Source organism: Schistocerca nitens, chromosome 7 (genome assembly GCF_023898315.1).
Source record: "Schistocerca nitens isolate TAMUIC-IGC-003100 chromosome 7, iqSchNite1.1, whole genome shotgun sequence".
Taxonomy (NCBI): domain Eukaryota; kingdom Metazoa; phylum Arthropoda; class Insecta; order Orthoptera; family Acrididae; genus Schistocerca; species Schistocerca nitens.
Genome location: NC_064620.1, coordinates 216,098,746 through 216,111,334, shown reverse-complemented (window position 1 = coordinate 216,111,334; position 12,589 = coordinate 216,098,746). Strand labels below are relative to the sequence as shown.

The window sequence follows — 12,589 nt, the reverse complement described above, 5'->3', positions numbered from 1 at the left end:
GACTAAATACCAAGGCGAATAAGGCTCTCTTCTTTCTGTAGGCCTATGTTCCTCCCATGGTGTAGCGAGGGAGGGAAATGATTTAGGGTCATATCTGTCAGCATTGTACTCAATCTTGCCCTTCTTAGAGACTGCCGGTGCCATATGGTCACCACCAAGAGATGACTTAGTCTGCTTCACTGCGGGTCATCCGCCCTGATGCCACCCACTCCGATCCGGGGCTCTCCTCACAGGTGCCACTCAGCCACAGCACAGGCCACCTGGCATGATGGCCATTGCTGGGAGTCCTGATGCCTCAGGAAGGCAGGCATCTACTCCTTAACATACATGGGGAGTTTACAGCTCAGGAATCAGGAATGAGATCCCTGTGTAGTCAGGGGGGGCTACCACCAAATGGGTACATGACAATACACCACAACGGACTGGCTACCATGCTGGATATTGGGTGCAGAGAACTCCAATACTGTCATGGGGGCGAAAGAGGACAGGAGACAACAGAAGAAGATGACATACCCTAAAAGTGTCCTTGTCCTATTAGTTGAAATGCAGGTGGAGATGCAAAACCATGACAAGAGGTTCAGGAGACCAAATCTAAGGGCACTATGGATAACTCGTGCACCATGTAAGGCGTCCTTCCTCATATGGCCCGCACTTCCGTAGAATTTATAAAGTGGCAGATCAAACCATAAAATGGGACCTGAACTTACAGAAACTGTGAGACTCCTTTTAGTCGCCTCTTACAACAGGCAGGGATACCTCGGGCATATTCTAACCCCCAGACCTGCAGGGGGAAAGCTCTGTATTTCCCTGTCTCAATTTCTCTTTCACAATCTTTTTCAAATGACTACTAAACTGATCTAACACAAGAAGAGAACTATTCTTCAATAAAGCACTCTGTTAATCCATAATTTCATACCACCAACCTTGTCCATCCAACCCTAGTCATGTAAGTAAACATAACACCTGGTGGTATTCCAGAAAATTTTGGCATTGTTTTGTACTTGAAAATGATCACCGAATTAAGTTTAGTACCACCGGCCACATTGGAAGAACAACACTGTAGTGGATTTTTTCATGTCCAATTGTTTTTATAGATACAGTTTTAGCACCTTTCATGGCAACAGTTCTGTTACTCGGCACATCAAATGTCAGAGAAGCTTTGTCCATATCCGCTATTTGGATTAGTTCCACACTGCTTTTCTTTCGACGTTGAACAATAAAATGATGGAAAGATAATATATGCTCTTCATACTGTTGTGGCATTTTCCGAGATATTTTGGTTTTGGCTTGCATGCTAAGACCATGACGCTTCGTAAACCTATAGCACCAACCAACTCCACCCTTCAAATTTGTTAAGTTCCACGGTAGCACTAGTTTACGAGCATGTATTTGAATCATTTTTGTATTAATTCCAATGCTATTTTGATGGTCTCAGTTCACTCTTCCATCTCCATGCCCCGTCACAGTCACCACCAACCATCCTAGCCAATACCACTACTTGTGCCAGGAAGCCTGTAGTTCCATAAGATAATAGTAAGTCCATGTGCATCTGGGGGAAAAGGAGGGAGAGCGGATTAGAAACTATAAAGGAGAACTGTTACCACAATCTAAGCAGTAGAGCACCATTCCATTTGTGCCATCTCCTGCTCAGCATCTTACATGTGGGTGAATAGCAGTCTATCACCAAATACGCTTAATGTACTGTCAACAACTAATCATACAATATTATAGCCTATATTTTACTTTTTAGTTATTGTTTCCATAATTGTCTATTCATGTGGTTTTTCATTCGTTCTGACATTTCAGGTACCCAGTTTAATTAATTATAAATTTTACTTTCATCATTACAGATATTGTTTTTCCCTTTATTGGTGTTTTACACTTTCATTTTTGGGAACCACAACAACTTAAAACAATTTTCAGCAATGTTAAAAGCAACTGTTTTGCACTGATACAACAGTCAAGTAAAGTGTGTATTTATATAGTGTACATATTTTGTTACCTTTTCTTCCTCCTGAGATGACGGCAACAAGCATTTGTATCGCTCATTGTTTGCTGATGTGACAAAAAGGGGTTCAGCATCCCCTATTTCCTAAAAAGAAAATACTGTGTTAATAATTTTCTTATATCAAAAGCAAACATCAGGATATATTAAAATTAAAAATTGGTATGAGGTACCTCAACTACCTAAATTAGCTGTGGTTACCATGAGCACCTGCTTTATTCAAGCTACAGAAAATCACGAAGTGTTGTAGAATTATGAAAGAGCACGATTGCCACTACCTTTAAATATTTCTAAAAACTAAATAAAATTGATAAGTATCATTCTGGTATTCTTTAACTACATTTTGGTCCTACTTTCTCCTCTTTACCATGCATACCTCTTAATGTCTTCCATTTCTCATAATGATTACAACTTCTGTCTACTTTTTCTTTCATCTACTTCATCAGCTTTTCTCTCATTGCTCAACATTTTAATCTCACACATTTACGAGGTTCATGCTTAAAGTTTTATGAAAGTAATGCAGACCTCCATGTTTTCTGCAAAATTTTCTACAGGTAATGGTCTATTCCAGGGATGAAGACCTTGTTGTGATGTCTAAATCTGGTGGATCATTATTTACTTAATGAAGTCTGAAGATGAAAAACATAGCAACCAGAAATGATAGCAGTTTAAGAAGACTAAACAAGGGGAAAAAGGGCAAACAGGGTGAAACATCAGCATGGAAACAACCCCAGCAGGAGTGATCCCAGGGATAGTACCCTAGTACCCTACCAGTTTTCACAGCACACCCTCTACAATCAACCTACACTGATAGCAATGCATGATATGCTACAACAGAGCTAAATAGTGGCAACATTTATTCTGTTTAAAATTTGGTGAGAAATGTTAAGACTTCCTCACAAAACATGGTCGCTGCCAAGGGAGAGTGGCTTGCATGCCTCAATGACACATGTAGCCATACAGTAGGTGAAACACAACAGGGGGGGAGGGTACCTGCGGAGAGTCAGACAAACATATCGTTTCTGAAGTGGGCATCAGTCTTTTCAATACTTGCAAAGGCAACAGTCTGGATAATTAACTGATCTGGGCTTGTAACATCAGACAATATGGCATTGCTGTGCTGGTACTGCAAATGACTAAAAGAATGAGGGAATAGCTGTTATTTTTCCAGACGACATGTAGCTCTACTGTATGGTTAAATACTGATAGTATCCTCTTGGGTAAAATATTCCAGGCGTAAAATAGTTCCCCATTCAAATCTTTGGGCAGGAACTACATGGGAGAATTTCATCATTAGGGAAAACAAAACTTTCAATAGCACAGATTCTTAGATCGCATAATTGGTAGCAGGTTATAAAATTTAAAAAGGGAAATCAATAGGTTGGAGTTATAGTGGAACTTAGTGAAGATCAGTGGAATGATGAACAGGGCTTGTGGTCAGGCGAATACAGAGTTATAATTACAAAATCAAATATGGGTAATGCAGGTATAGGTCTGATAATGAATAAGAAAATAAAAATGAGGGTAAGCTACTATGATCAGCATAGTGAATGCATTATGATAGCCAGGACAGGCACAAAGCCAACACCCACCACAAAAGTAGAGAGATCCGTTTGTAGTAATTGACAGAAAGTCATCGAGTAAAACATAAGTGATTTCTGGCATTCCCCATTGTAGTCTTAAAGGCCTTCTGCTGTTCCTTATCTGTATAAATGATTTAGGAGACAATCCGGGCAGCCATCTTAGGTTGTTTGCAGATGATGCTTTTGCCTGTCATCTAGTAAACTCATCAGACAATCAAAACAAATTGCAAAATGATTTAGGAAAGATATCTGAATGGTGAAAAATTGGCAATTGACCCTAAATAATGAAAAGTGTGAGGTCATTCACATGACTGCTAAAAGGATTCTACTGAACTTTGATTCCATGATAAATCAGTCAAATATAAAGGCCACAAATTCAGTTGAAAGCCTAGGAATTACTATCATGAAAAATTTAAATTGGAAAGAACACACAGAAAACGTTGTGGGAAAAGCAAACCAAAGACTGCGGTTTATTGGCAGAAGACTTAAAAATGTAACAGATCTACTAAAGAGACCACCTACAGTATGCTTGTCCGTCCTCTTTCAGTGTACTGCTGTGCAGTCTGGGATCCTTACCAGATAAGGTTAACGGAGTACATTGAGAAAGTTCAAAGACGAGCAGCATGTTTTTTATTATCGTGAAATAGGGGAGAGAGTGTCATTGACATGATCCAGGATTTGGAGTGAACACCGTTAATAACAAAGGCATTTTTCATCACTGCAGAATTTTCTCATGAAAATTCAATCACCAACTTTCTCCTCTGAACGCAAAAATATTTTATTGATGCCGACCTATGTAGTGAGAAACGATCATTGCAATAAAATAAGGAATGTCAGAGTTCACACTGAATGATATAGGTGTTCATTTTTTCTGCGTGCTGTTCAAGATTGGAATACCAGATAATTATTGTGAAGGTGGTTTGATGAACCCTCTGCCAAGCACTTAAGTGTGATTTGCAGAGTAGATGTAGATTTAGATGTATTACCCAACTATGTTTACAACAGGCCATGGTTGCAAAATGCTGACACAAATTTTTTACAGAAGAATGGAAAAAACTAGTAGAAGCTAACCTCAGGGAAGATCAGTTTGGATGCTGGAGAAACGTAAAAGCATGTGACGCAATACTTATCCTCCAACTTATCTTAAGGCAAACCTACATTTATAGCTGGAATACATTCTTTCGGGATTCTGAAGGTAGCAGGGGTAAAAATACACACAGAAATAGCTTTATGTACAACTTGTACAGAAACCACATGGCAGTTATACGAGTCGAGCGGCATGAAAGGGGCCCACTGGTTGAGGAGGAGTTGAGTCAGGGTAGCAGACTATCCTCAATATTATCCAATCAGCATAATGTGCAAATAGTAAAGGAAACAAAAAATCAAAATGGAGAAAGAATTAATGTTCAGATGGCAGCAATAAAAACTTTGAGGTTTGCTGACAACACTGTAATTCTGTCAATAGAGTTGAATTAAAGCAATCGATGCTTAGGGAATTAGATTAAAAAATGAGGCACTGAAAGTAGTGGTCAAGTTTCACTGTTTGGGCAGTACAAGGACTAATGATGGCTGATATAGGGTGGATATAAATGTTGACTGGCAATGGCAAGAATAGAGTTTTTTTATTAACACTGAATGTCAATTTAGGTGATAAGAAGTCTTTTCATATGGTATTTGTCTGCAACATAGCTTTGTACAGGAAGGAAACCTGGATGATAAGCAGTTCAGAAAAGAAGAGAATAGAAGTTTTTGAAATGTGGTTGAACTCCTGAAGACTAGATGGGTAGGTTGCATAATGAATGGGAAAGAGTGAATAGAACTAGAGAGAAAAGTAGTTTGTGGCATAACTTTACTAAAAGAAGAGATCGGTTGATGGGGCACATCCTGATACATTAGTAAATCATCAATTTACTACTGGAGGCGAGTGTGTGGGATAAGAATCATATAGGGAGACCAAGAGATGAATACAGAAAGTGGGTTCAAATTGAAGTAGGTTGCAATAGTTATTCAGAGATGAAGAAACTTACACAGATACAGTAGTGAGAGCTGCATCAAATCATTCATCGGACTGAAGACCACAACAATAGTAACTAAATGATTTGCCAGGTTAAAAAATTACAAATGTATATTACATTTGTCAACACTTGATGTGACTGAAAATTAACTAGAGGTCCCTCATGATCAGTGCTGCACTGACATCTACATCTACATTTATACTCCGCAAGCCACCCAACGGTGTGTGGCGGAGGGCACTTGACGTGCCACTGTCATTACCTCCCTTTCCTGTTCCAGTCGTGTATGGTTCGCGGGAAGAACGACTGTCTGAAAGCTTCCGTGCGCGCTCTAATCTCTCTAATTTTACATTCGTGATCTCCTCGGGAGGTATAAGTAGGGGGAAGCAATATATTCGATACCTCATCCAGAAACGCACCCTCTCGAAACCTGGCGAGCAAGCTACACCGCGATGCAGAGCGCCTCTCTTGCAGAGTCTGCCACTTGAGTTTATTAAACATCTCCGTAATGCTATCACGGTTACCAAATAACCCTGTGATGAAACGCGCCGCTCTTCTTTGGATCTTCTCTATCTCCTCCGTCAACCCGATCTGGTACGGATCCCACACTGATGAGCAATACTCAAGTATAGGTCGAACGAGTGTTTTGTAAGCCACCTCCTTTGTTGATGGACTACATTTTCTAAGCACTCTCCCAATGAATCTCAACCTGGTACCCGCCTTACCAACAATTAATTTTATATGATCATTCCACTTCAAATCGTTCCGCACGCATACTCCCAGATATTTTACAGAAGTAACTGCTACCAGTGTTTGTTCCGCTATCATATAATCATACAATAAAGGATGTACTGCCTCCATGTCCAACCCTGAAACTAATACAGAATTGTATATGGTATCGGACATTGCTGCAATATCTACTTTCTCTTGAGAAATTATTACTTGGTCAGCATCTACCTCATAGCATCTGAGCATCAGGATGTAGGGAAACGTCCAAGTTCAGAACAATGAGAGGAGCACTCTCATTGAATGGTGACTTAAAGTCACCCATACGTTGTGCTATCTTTAATCACCCTCAGTGTACTGGGTGTTGTGGTAGCCTGTCATTACATACTCCCAAGCTTTCCAAATTTGATACTCCAAGCAGTGATCAAAGGTCAGTGTCCAATACTCCAAGTATTTCCTTAGCAGATTTTTTAGAGTTCATTTCCTGGTACAGCATTGTTGCTCAGTGTCTATATGAATATGGTGGTGGCTATGGCACAACAGAAGCCAGTCATGTACACTCATGAAATTAAAGCGATGTGACTGCTTGCAGCATGCTACAATGGCACTACAGTCGCATATGTGAAATACCAGGTTTTGGTTGTGTCGCTGCAGTGGTGCCACTTTCTAGTATATCACTAAAATTTAAAGTTTGTTCTACACAGTGGAGCCACTAGCTTTCCCCTACCACTAAATACACTCCTGGAAATTGAAATAAGAACACCGTGAATTCATTGTCCCAGGAAGGGGAAACTTTATTGACACATTCCTGGGGTCAGATACATCACATGATCACACTGACAGAACCACAGGCACATAGACACAGGCAACAGAGCATGCACAATGTCGGCACTAGTACAGTGTATATCCACCTTTCGCAGCAATGCAGGCTGCTATTCTCCCATGGAGACGATCGTAGAGATGCTGGATGTAGTCCTGTGGAATGGCTTGCCATGCCATTTCCACCTGGCGCCTCAGTTGGACCAGCGTTCGTGCTGGACGTGCAGACCGTGTGAGACGACGCTTCATGCAGTCCCAAACATGCTCAATGGGGGACAGATCCGGAGATCTTGCTGGCCAGGGTAGTTGACTTACACCTTCTAGAGCACGTTGGGTGGCACGGGATACATGCGGACGTGCATTGTCCTGTTGGAACAGCAAGTTCCCTTGCCGGTCTAGGAATGGTAGAACGATGGGTTCGATGACGGTTTGGATGTACCGTGCACTATTCAGTGTCCCCTCGACGATCACCAGTGGTGTACGGCCAGTGTAGGAGATCGCTCCCCACACTATGATGCCGGGTGTTGGCCCTGTGTGCCTCGGTCGTATGCAGTCCTGATTGTGGCGCTCACCTGCACGGCGCCAAACACGCATACGACCATCATTGGCACCAAGGCAGAAGCGACTCTCATCGCTGAAGACGACACGTCTCCATTCGTCCCTCCATTCACGCCTGTCGCGACACCACTGGAGGCGGGCTGCACGATGTTGGGGCGTGAGCGGAAGACGGCCTAACGGTGTGCGGGACCGTAGCCCAGCTTCATGGAGACGGTTGCGAATGGTCCTCGCCGATACCCCAGGAGCAACAGTGTCCCTAATTTGCTGGGAAGTGGCGGTGCGGTCCCCTACGGCACTGCGTAGGATCCTACGGTCTTGGCGTGCATCCGTGCGTCGCTGCGGTCCGGTCCCAGGTCGACGGGCACGTGCACCTTCCGCCGACCACTGGCGACAACATCGATGTACTGTGGAGACCTCACGCCCCACGTGTTGAGCAATTCGGCGGTACGTCCACCCGGCCTCCCGCATGCCCACTATACGCCCTCGCTCAAAGTCCGTCAACTGCACATATGGCTCACGTCCACGCTGTCGCGGCATGCTACCAGTGTTAAAGACTGCGATGGAGCTCCGTATGCCACGGCAAACTGGCTGACACTGACGGCGGCGGTGCACAAATGCTGCGCAGCTAGCGCCATTCGACGGCCAACACCGCGGTTCCTGGTGTGTCCGCTGTGCCGTGCGTGTGATCATTGCTTGTACAGCCCTCTCGCAGTGTCCGGAGCAAGTATGGTGGGTCTGACACACCGGTGTCAATGTGTTCTTTTTTCCATTTCCAGGAGTGTAGTAACATTTGACTGCTTCATTGTGACTGTACTTCAAAACACCGGCATTCTCCCCCAGTTTTTGTGAAATAATTTCTGCTGTGGTATGTTTGATTTCAGTACATTTTCATTTTCTTACTGAAGAAATATAAAAACAATTGGTCATTTCAAAATATATGAATAGCAACCTTGCTTATGGAACCAAACAAGCTTCTGGTATATATATTACAGTTGGAGAGACCGAACACTGCTGGAACTAGTGGACTGCCTGTGGGAAATAGCCACTGAGTGTGAAGCAATAGTTGTAAAAGCAAAAATTATAAGTTTTGAAATGCCTACATTAGCGAATAAAATAAAAATCTAAAATCATGGAATTGTGGTGCATCTGCAAATGATATTTAAAAGTCATATGTCAGTTGGTTTTCCACAGCAGACAGCATTTACCTCTTTGAGTGTTATTCATTTTACAGATTTGTTTGTTGCTCCCATTTTATTCTTGCATTAAATCCACTTTCAGATCCAAATTTGGCTTTCCTTTTCCTTGTATTTAATGCCTATCCCAATTATAATGCCTTAAATTGTACTACAACATTAAAACCCGCCTGAATCATCTCAGCTGATGCAACTATATAGAATTTGTGGTGATCCAAGTCAATGGTAGTTCATGGTGCCATTGCAGTTCACAACAAGCTGTGGTATTATTTTAGTTGCATGAGCGAAGAGATCAGAGATCAAAATTTTCTACTAGGGGCAACTCTGATCTACCACTTGTAGGCAGAAAATGGAGTCATTGCGCACCAGGTAGCATTTACCTATTATTGGCATGAAATGAAGTACCACAAGGCATTAAGTGCAGTGAATACGCTCCATACATTTGGAATGCGCTGTTCATGACCCACAACACCTGGGTGATCCCATCTTCAATCATATAGGTCATGTCAACTCATGGACATGAATTTCTCTGGCAAAAATATATATTAGACCTCTATATCAAAAGTTTTAAGAAATAAAATATTTTCATTTTATCTTAATTTTTGTAAATGGTACAGCCCTTTGAAAAATGTGTATTTTGTAAATAGCTCTTAAAACAGGTAAAGAACAAACAAAATATAGCTAATAAACCAAAAGTACTGGAGACCTGGCAGATGCTTTGCATTAAAGCTTCCTCTCAGTGTGTTGAAATTTGGTTGACATCCGCACACTTATGGGCTTCCTTTAACTTAGAAATTTAGACAAAAATATGAAATTTAAGTTAATTTTTCCACTTAATTTTTTTTTTTTTTCCCAATTTGGAAGGTTACAGAACACTATCTTTTCCGTCATATTACCAGATACTACTGATGTAATTATAAACAGTATCTTCTCTGCTACAGCTATCTGTATTATGTAAGTATTTATTACTAAAAATGTAAAAAAAGTGCATTTTTTTGAGTTTTTACAAGTTATTTACTTGAAAACCCCCATCAAAAAACTTTTGAGAATCACACAAATATTGTTTGGTTAATATGTTAGTAGTCAGTGCAAACACAGTGGGCAATATTTTTCTGTGTAAAGTGTTAAAATATTTTTCAACATTCTGCATATTTCATATAACTGAATTTCTAGAGTAAAATATGCATGTTCGCAACACTGTTTCCAGTGCTCTTCTGTTTATAAGAATCAAGTGAGAACTTGCACATAAACCATTCTGCATCGAGTTTTGTGTGTGGTTTGAAGTTTTTGTTGGATACAATGTCAGTGAGGAAACACAGTAATGAAAGAGTTTGGTGTGTGGACTATGAAAAAAAGACACAAGAAGGTGGTGTTTAAGGAAAGTTGTTGGAGATCTGTCAGGGGTATTGCAGAAATATCTCGATCCTCAAGTAATGGTATTAGCATCATATCCATTGCGCAGGAATTGGTACGCATACTACAAGAAGAAATTTCGTGACAATCCACATGATCAATCACCTCACCTGAATGTGAAACTGAAGAAAACAGTGCAGATGTTTATATCCCTGGGTGTGAAGTTGTAGATGTGTTGAATGTTGGTTGTTGTTGTTGTTGTTGTTGTTGTGGTCTTCAGTCCTGAGACTGGTTTGATGCAGCTCTCCATGCTACTCTATCCTGTGCAAGCTTCTTCATCTCCCAGTAACTACTGCAACCTACATCCTTCTGAATCTGCTTAGTGTATTTATCTCTTTGTCTCCCTCTACAATTTTTACCCTCTACGCTGCCCTCCAATACTAAATTGGTGATCCCTTGATGCCTCAGAACATGTCCTACCAACCGATCCCTTCTTCTAGTCAAGTTGTGCCACAAACTTCTCTTCTCCCCAATCCTATTCAATATCTCCTCATTAGTTATGCGATCTACCCATCTAATCTTCAGCATTCTTCTGCAGCACCACATTTCGAAAGCTTCGATTCTCTTCTTGTCCAAACTGCTATATCCCCCTTAAATGTCCTGGAAAGGTAAGAAGCACTAGAAGAAAACAGTATGTAAAAAGAAAAGTGGAAGAAATTGAAAGAAGTTTTACACAAGCAACATCTTCAAAACTTTTGGAAGTGTATAGTGTAGATGCACTTGGTGCAGAGCCTGAAGATAGTGATACGTGCACAAAATGTGATGTGTGGCTTCAAAACCTAAATACTGCTATCTCAGCAGCCACCTATACTGAGAAGGTACAGTTACTGATGCTGATACCAGGTAGCTACTCTAGGCAGCAAACAATACATACTCACTTCCTCACATTATTTGATTGCAAAAGCTCATAAAATAAAAAATGAGAAAGGTATTTGGGCACGCCCGGTGAAAAAGTTAAAAAGATATATGACAAGATCAACAAGAGAATCATATCTCCCATTGCAAAAGTAGAACCTGACTTTAAAAATTGGTGTCACAGAATTCTTCTCCTTGTGACCAAAATAGGTAAAATACCAGCCAGTGAAAGAAGTATGCAGATGTATTTACTGCACTAATTTGAAACTTATTTGTTTCGCCATAAGCAGTGTCACAGGAAAGAAGTACACAGAGATGGATCTGATGCTTTTGTGTATATGTCAAGAGCCGCAAGATAAATGTTGGTTGCAGGAGTGTGCAATATGCCCTGATGCTGAAGTGATGACTTTTGAAGCATTACACCTTCAGGATACTAAAAATGACATAACCTATACATTTTGGGAGGGAGGAAAATTGGTGAAGAAGACGGCAGAGCCAGAGAAGTTTGTAATGATGGAATAGCTCACTATCATATCCAAAGGATTCAGAGAAAGACCATAGCAGAAGTAAAATCAGTCACATCCCAGAATACTGACACATTAGTTCTTCAATTCAACTTAGCTGAGAACTGGTCTGTTGCTTTGCAGAATGAAATTCAAGGTTATCACTGGCACAGATCACAAGTATCTACATTCACATGTGTTACTCACTTCCTTGGAACATCACACTGGTTTGCTATGACAGTGATGATCTCATTCATTACAGTGCACATGCATGCTACGCTGTCGGCATGATAATTGATGACATAGCATCTAGAGGCTATGAATTTCCTAAACATATATATGTGACTGATGGTGCAGCACCTCATTTTAAAAATTGCTTTCAGGTTTATGAGCTTGGTCAACACTGTATTACAGGAATTAAGAAAAACATTTGATATTTTCAGCAACAGGTCATGGAAAAAGTGCACATGATGGGTAGGAGGTCTCTGTAAACGTCTTGCAACAATATTTAATCTCGAGCATGAAGCTGTTGATGCTATAAGAGATGCTACTGTATTTGTACTCGCCATATCAACATTAGTAACAAACATGAAACTCTTAATCCTAAATTAAAGTACATTAAGGGAATTCCATTTAAAAGACACAGAAGAATGGTCTGTTATGAAGCTTGCAGTAAGAATTCAATCAAGTCACTACTGAAACTTCCTGGCAGGTTAAAACTGTGTGCCTGACCGAGACTCAAATCCGAGTTCGAGTCTCGGTCGGGCACACAGTTTTAATCTGCCAGGAAGTTTCATATCAGCGCACACTCCGCTGCAGAGTGAAAATCTTATTCTGGAAGTCACTACTGGGTTGCATCGAGGAGTGGCACATACATTGCAAGAATGGTTCTCCACAAAATGCAGTGATCACAGTATACATT

General features: G+C 40.9%; 1 protein-coding gene across 2 annotated transcripts in view; it reads right to left on the bottom strand.

Moving 5' to 3' along the window:
* The window catches only part of LOC126194781 (endoplasmic reticulum lectin 1), a 116,583-nt gene that overhangs the window by 86,834 nt on the left and 17,160 nt on the right, over positions 1-12,589 (bottom strand). For both annotated transcript variants that reach the window (XM_049933078.1, XM_049933079.1), the window contains exon 2: positions 2,003-2,092. In XM_049933078.1, the coding sequence (XP_049789035.1) occupies positions 2,003-2,092 (90 nt within the window). The remainder of the gene's footprint in view (positions 1-2,002; positions 2,093-12,589) is intronic.